The sequence below is a fragment of the Peromyscus californicus genome, unplaced genomic scaffold, assembly GCF_007827085.1.
Source record: "Peromyscus californicus insignis strain IS unplaced genomic scaffold, ASM782708v3 Scaffold_4__1_contigs__length_199733344, whole genome shotgun sequence".
Taxonomy (NCBI): Eukaryota; Metazoa; Chordata; class Mammalia; order Rodentia; family Cricetidae; genus Peromyscus; species Peromyscus californicus.
In genome coordinates this window covers 83,584,418-83,603,123 of record NW_026294562.1, presented here as the reverse complement: position 1 = coordinate 83,603,123, position 18,706 = coordinate 83,584,418, and the positions used below count along the sequence as shown (strand labels likewise).

The window sequence follows — 18,706 nt, the reverse complement described above, 5'->3', positions numbered from 1 at the left end:
CTGGAGCTCACTGATTTGGACATTCTGTCTCTACTGCCAGCACTGGGATTAGAGGCACTCACGTTTTCATGTGGGTGCTGGGGACCTGAACTCAGGTCCTCAAGCAAGTACTTTAGCCATTGAGCCATTGCCCTAGCCCCTTGTTGCAACTTTATTATTTTTTTAATTTAATTTAAAATGTATCTTCTGTGTCATTACATGGTTTTTCTTATTTTTAAGATATGCAAGACATTCCACTGTGTGGTATACCTATTGAGAGTGTTTGTGTTTTTAATTTTTCCTATTATAAATAATGTTGGAGTGGACATGCTTGAGTACAGACTCTTCGTTTTATTTTGTTTTTTGTTTTTTGAGACAGAGTCTTTATGTAGTCTGGCTGTCCTGGAACTCTCTGGAGACCAGGCTGGCCTCAAACTCAGAGATCCTTCTGCTTCTGCCTCCCTAGTGTTGGGATTAAAGGAATGTGCCACCATGTTTGACTTGAATACAGATTTTTTGTTTTTTATGCATGAATATTTAGTCTGCAAGTACATATGTATGTACCACATGCATGCTTGGTTCCCTTGGATGTCAGAAGAGGGCATTTGGTTCCCTGAAATGAGTTACAGATGGTTGTGAACCACCATGTGGATGCTAGGAATCAAACCCAGCTCTTCTGCAAGAGCAACAAGTGCTCTTAACCACTGAGCTATCTCTCCAGCCCTATAACAGTTGTGGACTTTAGACATTTGAAAAGGTAAGCCATGCTTTGCCTTAATGGTTTCAGTTCATTTTCACATCCACCTCTTCATTCTGTTGTTCGAAGACCAAGTGGACAGAGATGTCAGCTGTCTATGTTGGGCCATTTTTCAAAAATTGTAACATTGGGGCTGTGAAGAAGACATTTAACAGCTTGGGCCCAGTCCAGTCAATAACTCTTGTTCTTGAAACTTCTAGGGTAAGATGAGAAAAATTAAGATTTTTACTTCCTTTCTTAGAAAAATCAGATGATGGGGGGGGGGGCCTGTGTGGCTAACAAATTAGTGAATTGAGCTTGCTCATCTCCAGCTCTGTCTGATGGGGCTAGTAGTTGACCCATATAATCGTTTTTTTCCAGAACTTCTGTTTTTGTGTACTTACAATTTTTATTTTGTTTTGCTTAAAGAGAAATATATCATGTAGGCCAGACAAAAATATGTCTGCTGAAGATAGATATGGTAACACACACCTTTAATCTCAGAACTCCAGGAGGCTGAGGCAGGAGGATCTCTGTGAGTTTGAAGCCAGTGTGGTCTCCATAGAGAGTTCCAGGATAGCCAGGGTTACATAGAGAGATCCTGTCTCAAAAAAAGAAAAACAACAAAATCCCTGCTGGTTGAATGAAGCCTTTGTTCTGACCTCACCTTTACATGATAAAAATATCCTTTCAAAAAACAATAGTTGGGGGTTGTGGCTCAGTGGTTAGGAGCACGTACTGCTCCTCTGAAGGACCTGAGGTCAACTCCTAGAGCCCACATCAGACAGCTCACAACCAGCCCCAGGGGAATCAGACCCACACATAGATAGACACACATACATATAACTAAAAAGAATAAATTTTAAAAAATAATTTGAAAATAAAGAAAATGATGATACCATTTTTTTAAAAAAAATAGTGAAGCTACCTAGCAAGATGGTTTAGCAGATAAAGGCACTTGCTACCAAATTTGATGACCTGAATTTAATTTCTGAGACTCACATTGGTGGAGAAGAGAACCAGTTTGCACAAGGAGTCCACTGATTTCTACATGCCAGCCATGGCACATGCACGCACACACGCACACACAGACACAAACACACACAAACTAAATAAATAAATATAATTTAAAAATTACAGAACTGTAACTTCCCTATCTTAGGAAGTTGTATAGATTTTAACTACACAGTAGGCCAATAGCTAGGATACAATAAAGGATGATTGATTTCTAAAGGGTTGTGTGTGTGTGTGTGTGTGTGTGTGTGTGTGTGTGTGTGTGTGTAACCAGGGATTAACCCTAGAGTCTAAGCATGTTAGACAAGCACTCTACCACTGAGCTACATTCTTAACCCTTCTTATTTAGTTTTAGAGAGGATCTCATTGTGTAGCCTGTGCTGCTGTAAGATATGCAGTCTTCCTGACTCAGCTTCTGAGTAGCTGGGGTTACAGGTGTATGCCACCATGCACTACATAACACTCAACTTTGATTTTCATTTTCTGTTTTTGAAGGAAAACTGATACAATGTATTGTAGGGGCATTGAACAAGGTAAGATTTCTGCTGGCCTGCTTTTCTTTGATTCTCTAGTCTCTTGGAGTAAATTTTGTATAGTGGATTTTTACTTATATAAATGCTCTATAAAAGATTTTAATGATTTTAAAACTGTATTTCAATAAAAGGAAAAATCTTTTTAATTATTTAAATACTTATATATCATCTTAAAATGTATATAATTCAAAAAACTTAAATCTCCATCTTTATGGTCATATTATCATTATTATATCATAAGTAAGTAAATGACTAAGGTTGACATCTGAAGCAATAGCATAAGCATAAAAGAAGATATGGCAGGAATGAAAACCAGAAACAGCATAATAACATCTATAGAGCTGGGCATGGTGGCACCTGGAGGCAGAGGCAGCACAACCACTGCCCCGTCAAGGCCACCCTGATCTAGTTCCGGGTCAGCCAGGCCTACCTAGTGAGACTTTCTCCAGGAATAAGGGTTATCTGTAGAACATTAGGGAGCAAGTAGTAAGGGTGGAGGCCTCCAGAGGGAGGACTAAGTCAGCTGAATAGAGGGGTAGGAGAAAATGTCAGTACTTTCTTTTCCACCTCAGAATGTGGAACTGAAGCAGCTCATTACCTGGTACAATAATAACGAATGAAAATGAAGTGAAAACATAAGGACTTCCAAAGTTACTTTTTCTGTTCCTCTACCTAAAAATTTAAATAGTATCTCTGAGAATAGACTTGGAATTGGGAAGTTTGTTGCAAGACTGTAACCATTTATGTCTTCTTGCTGGCTCTTTTGCTGTTGGTTTTTGTTTTTGTATAATACATATATAACAAGGAATTTGCCTATCTAACCCTTTAAGTTCACATTAAGTACACTGATACTCTACAGTCATCATGACCATCCTTCTCTATAACTTTTCGTCATTCCAAACTGAAACTCTGTATAATTTTTAAGTTTCAATCTTGTAATACTTATGTGGCTTGTAGGATTTTTTTCCTATTTTGTAGACTGCCTTTTACGATTTGGTAGTCTTGATGTGTAAAAGCTTTTAATTTTGAGGAAATACAGTTTGCCTTTTTTTTTTTTTTTACCTTTGTTACTTGCCTTTGGTGTCATTTTCAAAACATTGTCCAAAACAATGTTGTAAAACTTTTCTATAGGAGGGCTTTTCTCTATGATGATATATGGCTCAGGTGATTACAGTGATTTAGCTACTTTGAGTCACAAGATTTGGCCTAGCCAGCAGAAGAACTTAGCTTCCCAAGTGGACTGGAAAACTGCCTAAAAATCAAGCTAATCAGACATCTGGGAATCCCTGCTTGTGACATACATGAATGACCTTAGTGCTTTGTAATAAATATGAAGAGCAAGTTAGGTAGTAACGAATTTGTTAGTTTTCCTTACCATCATAATGGGCTTTGATTTTAAATGGAAAAATGAAAGTTACTGTCTGAAAATCAATTCCTGAACTTTGGTGCTTTTACTTAAAGTTGACTGACAATCTGCAATCCACTGCCTGTTTGGCCCAGCACGTTAAAAAGCATCCATTGTGGTTTGGGTCCCTTTCTCAGTCCCTTCCTCTAGCAGTTTGAGTTGCAAAGTAACACTGGTAAAAACCTTGGTCTTTCTGCAGCTTTACTTCTGTATACAATATGAAATCCTGGAAGCTGCTCAGCTGGCTATAGAAACCATGAATGGCATTCTGGTAAAAGGTTCCTACATCAGGGTAAGAGAGCCAAAGCTGAAGGCAGACCCCCTTCATCTAATTGAGGTTTACCACAGCCCATATGTAGGGACATCCTGGAGATGCCTAGGCATGAGACATTGTAATAAATGCCCTTAGTCAAGACTAAGTAACTTTCAATTTTATAAAAATCGGTCTGGCTAGACTAGGGTCTTCACTGTATTCTTTATCAAGTATCCTTATCCCTGGATGGTTTGTTGTGTGTGGCTATTCTGAGTCTGCCCATTCCTTTAGCTTTCAAGGGGGTGAGATGGTGGTATTGGGAAGTTCTTTTTGTACAAGTAAACAAGATTTCAATGGAGGTAGCAGACAGGGAACTGGAGAATATAGATTTATATAAAAATATGTATTTTTTTATCAGTTAAATCCACAATCAGTTCTGTGAAGCACTTATTGGCCTCCTTATAGATTAGAAAGATGCATGTTGACTTACTGATATACAGTATGACAGAGGGTTAGTTAAAATGGTGACTTTGTACCACTAATACCATCTTTCCTTGGTTAGGTGCACAGGCATGTGACAGAATTCACCCTTGAGTGTGACACCCTTATGCATGAGCTAGAGCAAGATTCTGAGAACCAAGCTACTATATATGTGGCTGGATTAGGTAAAACTTTTAAAGAACACCTGTTAGAGCAGTCCAGCCTCTTTCCTGGCCTGGAAGCTGTGATCCTGCCTAAAGATGTTAAAAGCAGAAAGCAAAAAACTACTGTTTCTTGATTAAGTTTATACCATTAAATGTAAAATGTAGCCTTGAAGGAGATTGGAGATGGTCGTAAATGAGGTCAAAGAAGGGATTCACCAAACAAGCTCTCCTGGAGTAGACCAGGGTGGAGCTTCTAATTCTACCCTATTCTCACACCTTAGCCAGACCTTAGCTTATCTGTTGATCTGCTTTCTTGGCCCTCAATAACAAATGTTGGGATTTTTCCTACTTTTAGAGTTCAAAACTCGTGACAGTGCCCAGGTAGCCCTTGAAATTCTCAAAGGCAAGGCCTGGAAGTTGAAAGGCAGATATGCCCTAACCCCTAGGCACCTCCAGGCATGGCTCAAGGACATACATCCTGAACCAGCAATGCCTTCAGGATTTGGAATAGTTCCGCCTCTCTTGGAGAAGCATGTCTTCCAGGTAATGAGTGTGTTTTGGAGTCAGCAGGGAAGGTAGCTGCTGGGGTTTCTGGTTCTGGACCCTGGACTTCTGTTTCTGGAGCACAGCCAGGAAAGACTTGCTCATTGGCACTATATCCTTCAGGCTTTTTCTTGGCCTGTTTTTCTTGCCCTGGCCCCCATCTTATGTCACTCTCCAGCCTCCTCCAGCCCTAGCCATGTTGGTTCTTCTCTCAGATCTCAAACACTTTTGTCCCTTTGATAATAACCACTAAAACCCCATTCTTATTCTTCAAGGTGGTTCTGTAAGGAACTTTGAGGGACCAGGGTAGGAGACTGGAGAGGTGGATAAGTCTTAGGTGAACTAGTTCAGGGCTTCCCAAAGTGTGATACATACACAAGGTAAATTTTGGCTGTCTTGACGAGACTTTTTTATTTCCACTTCTAAAGTTTAGGACTTAGATTAAACTGTACAACATCAGACCTGAGATTAGGCAAGACTAAGGCAGAATTCTCATTTTAATTCTTATTTTAAAGGGAATGCATGTATAAAGAAGGCATATGTATGAGAGTGGAGGTAGGCTGTTTAAAGCTTAGTAAACCTTGATGTAGTCTCATCCTTAGCAGATGAGGGGTAGAGATTAGAGCTGGTCAGTGACTCATCCAAGGTCACAGATACCCTTAATGGCAAAGGCTGCCAGGGAACCTCATCAGTGATATGGCTTCCTACCTTAGGGCCCTTTTGGAAGACCCATTTGAAAGAATCAACAGCAGCTGCTCTCTGCCACAGAGGTCCTGAGTCACTGAGGTCTGTAGAGGGGTACTGTTCAGACAGGGATTTTTTTCCAGAGCTTCTTGTGGCTTTAGAACCAGAGGAAGTGCTTTAACTTCTATAAAGGTGAACAGGAGGCTAAATGTTGACACTGACTTTGCTCCTACCATCGAAAGATAGTAGCCTGGCGCTGTGAGTGGAGGATTGAAAAGCTCTACCACAGCCTGAGCCCAGGCACCCTCTGCCTCATCCTGCTGCCAGAAACCAAGAAGTAAGGACTTGATGTGTTGTCCTCGGGATTCTGATCCCTGGAATTCATCTGTTCTCAAGAAGAGACCTTTAGTTAAATGATGTCCAGACACATGAGGATTTACATGAGTTCTCATCACAGTTCCAAAAGGTAGACATTACATTTCTATTTCACTTGTATGCTTAAACTTATTGGTCCTTCTTATGCAGCTCATCCCACCTTAAAATCAGAGGCAGAGGTCCTCTAAGCTGAGGTAAGAAGAGCTACATATGACAGCAGGAGGACAAGATATCCCAACACTGGCCCAGCCAGCTGTGACCAGGCCTACCCTCCTTACATATCAGAAGTATGTTCTTGACTTCCCTGTTCTTTCCTCCATTGCCATCTCTGCTTTGGAGGGACAACAATTCTATTCCTCAATTCTAATTTTAAGCTTAACAAATACTGAGATAGGCTGTGTGGGTCTGGTTCTAGCTCCTGTTATATATTTTTAACAAGTGGCCAAGCTACTTACCCATCGTAGGTTTAAGATGGAAAGGTACCTATAATCCCATGGGTGGTGTCATACCTATAATCCCAGTATTTGGAAGATTGAAGCGAGATTATGAGTTCAAAGCCAGTCCTGTGGTCCATTGTGAAAACATGTCTCAAAATAAAATAAAATTCTCTTGTGAGGGATTTTCAGTAAATCAGTGATTTCTTTCAAAACATAAAGTATGATAAATATTTTACTTAAAGAAACATTAATATTAAATCCTAAAACATACAGTATAGTTCATGAGTGTATGTGGTGTATGTGTGTGAAGGGCCTTTTTGGAGTAGTTAGAAAATTATAGAACTATATAGAAAGATTCTCCCTTTCTAAGTTTTTCTTTGTTAGATTTATTCATTTATCTTTTGTGAGGGGTATGCATACATGTGCTCAGATTATCAGGCTCATTGGCAAATGCCTTTACCCATTGAGCCATCTTGCCAGCTCAAATTGTTTTCTTAAACATATCATAAAAACTGGGTTTAATAGTGCACACCTATAATCTCAGCGCTTGGGAGATAGAGGCAGAAAAAAGTTCAAGGCCAGTCTCAGCTACATAAGGAGTTTGGGCCACTGTGGCCTACATAAAGTCCTTTGTCAAAAAATAAAAAATATCTTAAGATTCTGATATTCTAGGAGATGTTGTACTACAAATGATAGTTTAAGTAATATCTCCTTAATTTGGGGGAGTTTTCTTGTATGGTCTTGTTGAAGTTCTTGTCTGTGCCATTGACTTAGGATTCCAGTCCTTCATCTGTGTCTATAAGTTGTAGACTTGGCCTTTTTGTTTTTTTGTTTTGAGACAGGTTCTCTCTACATAGCCCTGGCTGCTGGGATTAAAGGCATGACACCACACCACACATGGCCAAATTTTGTCATTTCATGGTATCCCACAATTTTTTAGATACCTAAAAAATTAATTCTTCTTATTAATTTTTAATTCTTCTTCTTGTTAATTCTTCATATTCTTTACCAGTGTGGTCCAATTCTTTTTATTTTTTATGTGTATATACATGAGTTTGTGTATGTATAAGCCACAAGTTTGACTGCATCAGAGGACAGAAGAGGGCAGCAGAACCCCTGGAGCTGTAGTTACAGGCAGTTCTAAGCTACCTGATGTGAGCACTGGGAACCAAAACTGAACATGGGTCCTCCGCAAGAGCAGTGAGTGCTCATAATGCCTGAGCTCTCTCTCCATCCCTAATTCCTATACTTTATCTTCAAATCCGAATATTCTGTCTTCTTGATCCATTCTACTGATAGGGCTTTCCTGAGTTTTCTAATTGGGCTATTGAGTTTTGCAATTTCATTATTTCTACCTCTTTACTAAATTCAGTTTTCTTGTCATTTCATTCAGCCACATATTTATGTTTTCTTGGATTTATTCTTATCCTCCTAAGTTCATTGAGTTATTTCCCGTTGTCTTCTTTAAGCTTTTGGATTCATTGATGTTTATAATTGTTCTTTTAAATTGTGTCCTGTGATTCATCTAAGTAGTTTTTACTGGAGAACATTTCTATAGGGCTAGTGATTTATGAAAGAGACATAATGTCTTGGCCTTTCATATTTATATTTTGCAATGTGACTTGGTCATGTAGACTTTGTTGGCTGTATGTTAGATTCTAGGCTGCCTCTGTTGATTGGAAGTTTTGTTTTGGTTTTGTTATTGCTCAAGCTTGGTTGATTTCAGATCAGGTATCAAGAATTGGTAGTCAATCCTTCAGATACTCAATGTTGATTTTGGATTCGACAAACAGGGGTGATTCCAATTCAGTGGTAAGCAAGAAATGTGGATGGGATGGATGGCTATTGTACAAGCTGGCCTGGCAAGCTGGCCAGGATGTGCAAGCTGGTCTATTTGGGTAAGCCAGGGTCTTGGGTACTCACCAGGCTAAGCTGTGTATACTCGCCAGAGTATAAGCTATGTAACTAAAGCTGGGCCTGAGGATTAGGAACATGGCAGCCAGGTGAGGTTCAGGTTGCTTGCCTAAGACACAGGATGGCTAGGCAATGGAGGATGGCACAAACAGGCAAGAGTCCTGGGGACTCAACAGACTGGGCCAGTGCACAGGATGTTTTATCTAGTCTCGGACCAGAGGTCTGGTGTGGTTCAGTTAGGCAAGGGTCCAGGAGACTCACTAGACTGGTTTGGCACGTGGGAATCTGTCAGACCCTTAATAAGCAAGTATTGTGCTATGTACATAGACTTTGGGTCAAAATTCTTAGAATCCTTATTAAGCCAAACGTAATGCCTCTTTTTAAGCAATTTTCCAAGGTCACACAACTAGTAAGTGTAACTACTCACGCTCAGAACCATAATGATCGGACTCCAGAGCCACTCATCAAAGGTTAGGACTTGTTAAGACAGCAGCTTAATAGTGTGTTGTGCTCATTTTCTGCCTTCCTTGCCTCAGAGAGCTCCTCTAGCTCTCTTAATCCATCCCATGCATATTCAGTGGTGGCAGTAAACTAAGAGGTATCCGATGACTCTTCAGTTGTAAGCACTTTTAATGACATGTATCATTAAGTAATAGTATAAAGTTTTCAGATGCACTAACAAAGTTTTTGAATAAAGCGAAAGACTAACCCCACTTTCTAAGGACTCTGAGGACACATTTTCATTACTGAAACCTGGCTGTTCTTTGCAGTATGACTTAAACGAGTTATGTCTGAGCCTGTTTCTTTGCTTAGAAATGGATTGAACACTTGTATCACTGAGCTGCTTTTAAGGATTAAAGAGACAGGTGTTTAAACTGTCCATACTTGATTTGTAAGAAGTGCCCAGAAAATGCTAGTTATTACTATGCTTCTCTAAGCCTTAGTGGCATAGTAACTTAAATGTTTTAGAATTTTATAGTTAAGGAAAAAAAATGAGGCTTATTTGAAATGTGTCGTCCATCTATCTCTAGGATTTGAATCAGGCTTCTTCACTGAGCCCGCTCCAGCAGGCAGCTTTCCAAGAACCTGCCTCTTGGTGTACTGTACACACTTACTTAAAACCTTACGTCGTCTGTCTTAGGAGCATACAGCCATTCATTTAGCCCTCTAAATAAAAACATGTCTTCATTCTTTATTGCAGCATGTTTGGATCACACCCTGGCTTAGGACTGATGAAAATAAAGGAAGAAGAAGAAAGTGACACCCCAGGCCTGGGAGTGTGAGTCTCCCCACACTTTTCCCATATAGAGAATGTGACTAGGCTACAGCCCCTTCAAGAGGATGGCAAGCTTTTCCATCTAACAGACAGCTATGGTAAAAAGTTGGGATACCAGCTGAAGTATATTGTCATGTGCAAAATTTCAATAAATGCCTAAAACTCAAAACATTTCTTCCTCTTAAGACATGAAGAGGAGGGAAAATGAGTGTTTTGTGTCTGAGTTTATTTACACAGATACTGATTGATTGCTGTAGCACTACCATTAAAATGGCATATACTGCAAAGACCAAGAAAAGAAAATCCACCCAGCTTCTCGAATTTCTGTAAGTAACTGGAGACACTTTTGACTCTCTGGCATCTGCTATACTAAACATCTAGCCAGAGCAAAGACAGTGGAAGACTGTTAGCTTTTATAGTTAGAACCCACTTCCATGTATGGGAATCCCTCCTTCCTGGGATACAGCTGCAGCATCACTCTTCACCAGCAGGTGTCCCCATCACACCAGAGCAGCACTTGGATACTCAGAATAGTTTTGATGTTTTAATGTGACTAACTAGTAACATTGTTGGAAGATGAGACACAGGGTCCATGATTGCAAATCTGGTAGATACTAAATGCTCCAGAGGAAGTCAACTAATCTGTCAGTCACACCTAAAATCTTCCTTTCTAAACTCAGATCTTACAATTCCATCAGAAGAACTGAAGATAAGATGCTTGTACCAAAAAGTGCATAAAGTAGATGCCACAGGGTTATTACAAAGGAATGAGTGTGCTGTGCACATGTGCCCCTTCTAATCCCAACTTTTTAAGTTATTGCTCAACTTAAGTTAAATATTATTAGTCCAGGCACAGAGATGCTAGTATCTCATAGAATTAGTATTTGGCTTTTTGAGACAGGGCCTTACTGTGTGGCCCTAGCTGTCCTGGAACACTATGTAGACTGCTCAAACTCACAGAGGTCTACCTGTGTCTGCCTCCTGGGATCAAAGCCATTTGTCAGCACACTTGGCTCTCAGAATTACCATAGAGATAAATGAAGTTGAGTTCATAGTCATGCATGTGTGTGCATAGGGCTATAGAACAGTATTATAGTTTTGATTCCTGTTGCATAGGGGAAATGTACAAAGCTTTGCATAGGATTGGAACCAAGCCTGGAATGTTGTATGCCAAGATGTTAACAGTATTTCTCTCTGATTAGTAGGACTGGCAAATCATATTTTACAAAATGCTTTGATGGAAGATTCTATTTTAAAAAAGAAAACAACAAAAAACAAACAAAAAAGCAGGCAGGCTTGGTGGTGCACACACTCTGGAGACAGGCAGGTGGATCTGAGTTTGAAAGCCAGGCCAGTCTATGTAGTGAGTTCCAAGCCACTGAAGGCTACATAGTGAGACCCTGCTTCCAGTAAAAACAAAACAACAAAAGAAAAAACAGTTCAGCATCATTACTTACTTTTATAGTTAGGAAAGAAATAATTCTGAAAATTTAGGGTTGGGCACATAGGGCACTGTTCAACCCTTAAATGAAGCCTCCATGAGATTGGACCATAAGTGGAACCAAGCACTAGAGTTTGATTTGAGATCAACACACTGCTTCCTGAAGTTCCTCTGTCAGGAGGAAACTTGGGCCCACTTGAGCTTCCTTTCCAGCTGAGCTCTAAAGCAGTGGGCTTCAATTGAGATCTACCTTTTGAGGCTTCTGTCCTGAAAGACAGTCCCTCTAGTGGACATGGAAAAGTGTGGGTTAGAACTTCAGTTCTGCTGCTGGGTATTTGGGTCATTCTGAGTCCATTTCCACAGCTGTGTAAGTTGAAGAAATACCTACTTTTAAGAATTATGAGACTTCAAAGATCTAGCTCGTGAAAAATCTCAAGAATAATAGTAGACTGGGAACTGTTTTCCTAAGACCCCATTTAAAATGGGGAAATCAGTACCTACTTCATGGTTGGTAGGAAGATTAAGTAGCAAAAGTCAACATTAGTGCTGAGTAAGTAGCAAGCATTAGTGGCCTTTGCAAAGTGTTGCAAGACGCTATTAAGGCGTTCTGAACTGGGCAAGATTATCTTCTTCAGCATGGATGAAGGTTTCCCCCTGGGTCCCCACTACAGAACTAAATGGACCTAGCCTTCAAGCCTCTGAGACTTCTGCACACTGTGTTCTTCCAGCTGATGTCCCACCTTTTGGAAACTAAAGCTGCCAACTTGGCCTCTTGCAAAACACACATTCCATTCATAAGTGCATTTGTGCATTGTTCCTCCCACACCCTTCTAGGCAGCCAATGCTGAGCTGCCAAGGCAGCTGCCTGAGGAGCAGGAAAAAGGCAACGCCAAGGGAAAAGGCAACTGGAGGTTTTTACAGAACTTGATTAAAGAGACTCTTCTCTATCCCTCTGGACTACTTTTTAGTATACTTTCTTGGTAGAAGTCCATGCAATTAATACTCATCTGGTAATTGTATAACAATGACTTGCCAATCATTTAATATCTGCTTATAATCCATACAGCACTGTTAACAGCACCCTAGTTGGCTGTTTTCCATTCCACTCTGCTACTCTCCAATCTGTAGGTCCCTTCTGTGCTTAACACAAAGGACAAACCCAGGAGTCAATGGGAGGAGTGTGGAACAAGGGTAAAACTACACATTTTCTCGGGAATATCATGCTTACTAAGCCCTTTCCAACTGAAAAGGCTTATCTGATCCCCATCCTGCACTTATGACATCTTAAGAGATACCAAGAGGCTAGGAACCTTTGAGGAACCATCAGCACTTCCACAAAAGAAATGAGCAAGATGGCTGGCCAGTGCCATTCTTAAACAGACAACCGGAAAATACAAGAAAGGAACTAAGGGTCTTAAGTCTAGAACTTAAGAAGCTGATGGCCGTCTCAGAGTTCCGGTTACAATTTTTCCTCTCCCAATTTGGCACAATAGAAAGTTGAGCCCTTTTAGGGAGCAATGAGTGATGAAGGATCAAATGGCATGCCACACACTAAACTCTGCTCCTGCCCCCCAGTGTACCTAACATTATTTTGGAGAATCTTAATAGGGGATGGTTCAGCACCATGAGGTATCATGGGTGTCTCATAAACTTTTCCTTAAACCCTAACACCGATGGAGATGCCTTTATTTTGCAGATGAATAAAAGATAAGCTTAATCACTGCAAGCCTGATTAGACCTAGGGGGCCATACACAGGGCTCAAGATTTGACTTTTCTCATGGGAATTGAGTTACTTAAAGTAAGAAAGATGAGTTCAATAGTAGGCTTATAAACATTCACAGTGCATGGAGATCATTACCTGTGTTTGGAGCTGGGCTCCTAGCCTATATGGGTCATTTTCCCAAGCTGTTAATAGATCACAGCATCATAGGAAAAGTGGATAACTTAAGCCTCAGAATAAATTCACTGGTTTTTGTTTTCTGCAGAAATATCAATAGTCAGGTAAACAAATTTATTGAATCCAACAGCAGATAACCTTCAAATTAAAAACACCAACAAAAACAAAAAGTACTGTAGACATCCAAGACAAAAATGTGTATATCAAGTTAATCTTCAAGGGGCTACTGGAAGAGTGCAACAGTGCAGAGAATACAAAAGTATTAACTTTTGTCAAGTGTGTACAACCTCAGGAGACATATGCTGTCATAAACCAAGAGGGGTCCACAAAGGGGGAGGGTCACAGGAGCTTACGGCAGGATACATATGAGACCAACTCAATCAAGCCCCGTTGACCTATTGCTTCAAATTCCCTCTTTAAAACTCAGTGCAGCAGGGAAGAGCAGTTAATCAGATTCGGAGGACTGGGGATCAGTATCAGAGGGAAGATACTTCTTTTACAGCAAATATATTTGTGCTGAGAGAAAAACAGCAGCTGTTGAATGGCTTCTCTTGGCAATGCTCAAGATAAGTGATGGAAGTAGGTATCCGAGAGCAGGCTGGGTTTCCAAGAGAAACAGAACACACCACTCCAACATTCGAATCAGAACTTGATTACTCAGCTAATCAAACCATCTCAGCATCGGCATCCTATGCTCAAGCATCATTCTTTTTTTTTTAAGAAAAAAAAAGGGGGGGTGGGGGGAGAACCATCCCCAGCATGTAGTCCTGGGCCTCTGAAGAGAAGTGGCAAGAACCTCCACTCTACGTGACCCAGAAGGGAGGATCAATGTCACATGTCCTTAAAAAAGCCCTAATTGACATATTTTGATAATTTTGTCCTTTCAAGTATTTAAGCCAAATACTGCTTGAGTCCTCCAAATAAGACCTTTGTCAGTTACCAAGTTGTTCAGGTCATCACTAGCCATCCTAACATACACGGGAGAATAAGAAGTCTAAAGAAAGTGGGGGGTGGGGGCACTTTGTAACAGTAGTTTTCTTTCTGTTCCTTATGTAACTGTATAACTGGGTCTACCTGCTGCACTGAAGACCCCACTTGAAATATAGCAAACCATACATTCCAATATACAGGTCTTTTGCTTCATTCGTTTTTGGACTAGTCTTTTATCTCAGCAACTTCCCACCAATGGTCCAAGTACATAATCTATGGGGTCCCATGACCTGATCTGGCCTAAAGAGCAGGCCCTAGGAGACAGTACTATTTCAAGCTAATACTGTGTGCAGCTTAACTCTTTACTTTGTGTCCATCCAATATGAACAATACTGCTTTGCACATTTTCTTGTATCTTTCCCTTAGCCCAAAGCTTTGGCTGAAATTTGAATTTTCAGCCAGCTCTGGAGATTTTTTTCTTTATCAAATGGGTACATACAAACTTCTGGACCCAATCACACACATGTTGGCACATCGGCCACAGTAAAGAGAGCTGCTGAGGCAACCCCTAGAAGTACAGCAAAGTGTCATTAAGAATGATACATTCGCCGGGCGGTGGTGGCGCACGCCTTTAATCCCAGCACTCGGGAGGCAGAGCCAGGCGGATCTCTGTGAGTTCGAGGTCAGCCTGGGCTACCAAGTGAGTTCCAGGAGAGGCGCAAAGCTACACAGAGAAACCCTGTCTCGAAAAACCAAAAAAAAAAGAAAAAAAAAAAAAAAAAAAAAAAAAAAGAATGATACATTCAAGTTTGGAAAGGCTAGGGGAAAGAATTCAGTAAAGCAACCCTTTATCTCATACCAGCTTGCTAATAAATTACTAAAGAAATACCATGGAAACTCAAAAAGTCACTTGCCAAAAGTAAGCAGTTTCCCAACAGATTCTGTGTAGTAATGCTTAGATGTTGCAGAATTCCAAAATGGCACCCATATATCGCACTTCCCTACATCACCCCAGTGTCACAAAGCTGGCTTACCTGAGGGGCAAACATTTGGCCTCCAGCCATTGCTGAAGCAAGCCTATCTGAGGTTGAGTGAAGTGTTAACTACAACCCTTACACCTCACTGTGAAATCTCTTGGCAAAACAAACAAAAACCTACTGCACAGAGAAGCCCAAGTCCCTAACTGTTCCTTTCTCTGGTTTCTCAACAACAGGTCATTAAAAATACAATCACAAATAATTTCTAAATGACTGGAGTTGGAGAAACTGAGCAATCAGTTAAAATCTACCCAGTGGGGAAGGAATCTAGTTCCTTGAGTCCATGGGGCCCTTGGCTGCCTCCCTCTCTTGGCACTTCCCTGCCACATACACCCTTTCTTATCTGGGACAGAAAGTCTCCCCTAGAACACTCCACTACTTCTTCCCTCATTGGACTTCTACCTAATTCAGAATTAGGAACAACTGGCTGGATGAGATCTTCTCCAAAGGCTGCAGTGTAGCTGTGCCCTGGGAAAGTGCTGGGCCCCTGGATACTTACTCAAGGACTTTGTCTTACTATGGCTAGAAGAAAGGAGCACATCTGGCCCAACAGCCTCTTCGGCCTCCAGCACACTATCTTAAGTCTGTGGCTGACTTTCAGGTTTCTCATCTGTCCCTCAAGAAAGGACAATTGTCAGGCCTACAAAAATGCTCCGTGTCAATACCAATTTTAGGAAATAGGACTGTCATCTCCTTAAATAATCATCTTTATAAAGATAGGAGCCCAGAGCTGTAAGACTCAAAGAACTCAAAGCATGCAACTCTTGCCCATGGCGAGAAACATATACCCAGGATTCAGGGTTGACTAATTAAGGGAGAAAATTCCAAATATTTAATAGACATTTTTCATTGTATCAAGAGTATAAATATTTTTGTAACTTTTATTAAAAGATTCCCTTTTTAATCTGTTCCGAAGTGTTGGAAGCTGAACTGTACAAGCTCCTGCCACCCACCTTCCAGTACAATTTTTTGAGGATATTTCTTAATGGGAAATTATCAAGAGGGTCCTCTAGTGGAACTAGGTAGGACAGAGTCAGCTCCTCAGGCCCTGGTGGCAGCTTGACCAAAACTGGCCTTGCAGAGTGAACATGCAGAGTCTAGAGAACTGGTTCCTCCTTCCTGCAAGCAAATCCATTCAAGTTCTCTTTAGTGAAAATGTCCAAATTCATATACAATAGCCTCCATTTATGACACTCCCTGGCATCTTCTTAAACTACAGATCAAAGGCAGCTCCCTCTTATGGCCAGTTTTAGCAGACAAATAAAGGAATATAGATACATATATGTGTATATATATATATTTTATAAAGGTAAAATATATACATATCTTATATATGTATATATACATACCTGGGGTAAGGGAAGAAGAGGAGGGTCATGTAAACCTAAACAGTCATCACATTACCCCAAATGAGCCTGACATTAACAAAAAGAGAATAAATAACTCCTGGGGGTTAAGTGACAACGTGGGCGCAGCAAAGAGGGAGAGGGCACACATTTAATGATTCAATACACTCGGATAATTTGTTTGGCAGAGTTCAGGCCAGCCTCAGGCTTCTGTACTTGCCAGACAAGTAAGCTGATGATACTCAACAAAAACTAAAGAAGAAAAAAAAACAAAACAGTTTGAAGCAGAGTTCCATGCCATAGCTTTCTTTTAGGTCAGCTGGCCGGCAGGCACACTTTTCTCACCACCCGGAACGGAAACTTTGGCTCCAAGGCAAATGAAAAAGAAAAAGAAAAAAACAAAACAAAACAGTATTTCCACTTATGACATGAAAATACAAAAACATCAAAGGAAACTATCAAAGAAGTCTACTTCCAGCAAAACTGAGGTAGCACTGCTTTCTCTGCATTCAACGCTTAAGTGGTTTTCAGTACAATGTGTTCTAACAAAACAAAACTGCTCACTTGACTGACAGGTACAGCATGGTGATGGATAAATTAAACATGAAATGCAATAGGTCAAAGAAGGAATGAGCAAGAAGTGAGGGAGGTAAGGGCTTTGGATAAATTAGCTTAAAGGGATGGGGTGGGGCGTCAGACTGCAAATGCTCTTGACTAGCCTTGGCCCTGGCTCTCCAAGAGCTCCCAACTGTCTGGAAATTAATGCAATGTGGCTAACAGTTAACACTGCTATTCATATCTGTAAATTTTTTAAAATAATTATTACAACCTAAATTCAACCATGTAAACAGCACTACACACAGTACAGACCTGCCCTGAAAAATAATATGCAAAACTGAGATCTGGCACTGTATCATTTTGTAATGTTAATTCAACCTAACAGTCCCACTTCCCCACCCGGGCCTAAACCCTCCCCGACAAAAACAAAACAAATCTAATAAATTTGTGCAAGAAATGGCAGGCTTATTCTATCTGAAGGCTTCAAAAAAAGGTACACAACATGTAGCCAGGTTCAAATATTTTGGGGGATTTCCCGCCCAAAAAAGAAATAACCAAAATAACCAAAAAAATGAAGAAAGTGCCTAAAACATGATACAGCATTTTAGAGCCCTTTCAAATACAAGGCAGAGAAAGGTGTAAAGTAGAAAATATCCGGATCTTCAGTAATTTCCAGAAAGGTCCAATGCCTCACTTGGTTGCAGGGCAGCAGGCAGATCCTCAGTGCTGCTCCTCTGGACACAAACCCTCGGGCCCTGAGCTGAGTGCACCTCTCCCTTCTGCTTCTCTTTTCCTTCGCTCCATCTCCCACTCCACAAAGGTGTCAAAGAGACTCGGCCAGGCCTCATCTTCGCTGTAGTTGCTGAGGTCGGGGCCAATCACCTGAGTGAAGTTAAGAAACATGTTCCAAGTGTCCCGGGAGATGCCCTTGATTCCCGAGGGGTTCTCTGTTAGGAAATTTAGCCACTGGTCCAATACAGGAGGATTGTTCTGGGTAAATACTAGTTTCCACAGGGCGATGGCTATTTCACGATGCAGTGACCGCTGCCCTTCTTCAGAGTCCAGGCCAAACTGAAATGTAAACCGGTAGAGATCCTTGAATTTATCTTCTTGTTTGGCTTCTGTTAAGAGGCTAGGGAACCGTGCACAGATCCCATCAATGCTGTCTGCACTTATTGCTTTACAGCCATCAAAAAACTCCTTCCTGCGACAGGTAGGAAAAGGTACAATTAATAAGTAAAAATGATGCCATGGATGATGAGGCAAGACAGCCCAGTAACAACTGCTAACCCCCCAGCCCTCAAGAGACAGAGACAGGAGGATCTCGGAGTTCTAGGATAGCCTGGTCTACACAGTGTTCTACAGCTAAGGCTGAGTAGTCAGACCTTGCCTCAAAAATAGAGATAGACAGACAGACAGGTGAGATAGATGGATAGATTAAAAAAAAAAAAAAAAAAAAAAAAAAAAACAGCTGAAGAGATGGCTCAGTGGGTTAAGAACACTGACTGCTTTTCCAAAGGAGCCCATTCAATTCCTCTAACCCACATGGCAGCTCACAACTACCTGTAACTCCAGTTTCAGGGCATCTGACACTCTTTTCTGGCCTCTGAGGGTACCGGATATGTATATAGTGCAGACACATACAATGCACGCAAGATACCCGTACACAAAAAATGAGAGGAAAAAAACAAACAAACAAATGT

At 40.8% G+C, this 18,706-nt stretch overlaps 2 protein-coding genes across 7 annotated transcripts in view; one reads left to right on the top strand and one right to left on the bottom strand.

Moving 5' to 3' along the window:
• Positions 1 to 10,002, top strand: part of Rexo5 (RNA exonuclease 5) — a 49,945-nt gene extending 39,943 nt beyond the window's left edge. The window contains 6 exon segments of the mRNA XM_052760909.1: positions 796 to 937; positions 3,867 to 3,959; positions 4,483 to 4,702; positions 4,920 to 5,107; positions 5,992 to 6,128; positions 9,719 to 10,002. Of these exon segments, the coding sequence (XP_052616869.1) occupies positions 796 to 937; positions 3,867 to 3,959; positions 4,483 to 4,702; positions 4,920 to 5,107; positions 5,992 to 6,128; positions 9,719 to 9,800 (862 nt within the window). The 3' untranslated portion in view covers positions 9,801 to 10,002.
• Positions 10,003 to 13,232: 3,230 nt separating this feature from the next.
• Dcun1d3 (defective in cullin neddylation 1 domain containing 3) overlaps positions 13,233 to 18,706 on the bottom strand; it is a 44,568-nt gene continuing 39,094 nt past the window's right edge. For all 6 annotated transcript variants that reach the window (XM_052760893.1, XM_052760890.1, XM_052760894.1 and 3 more), the window contains one exon: positions 13,233 to 18,207. In XM_052760893.1, the coding sequence (XP_052616853.1) occupies positions 17,724 to 18,207 (484 nt within the window). In that variant the 3' untranslated portion in view covers positions 13,233 to 17,723. The remainder of the gene's footprint in view (positions 18,208 to 18,706) is intronic.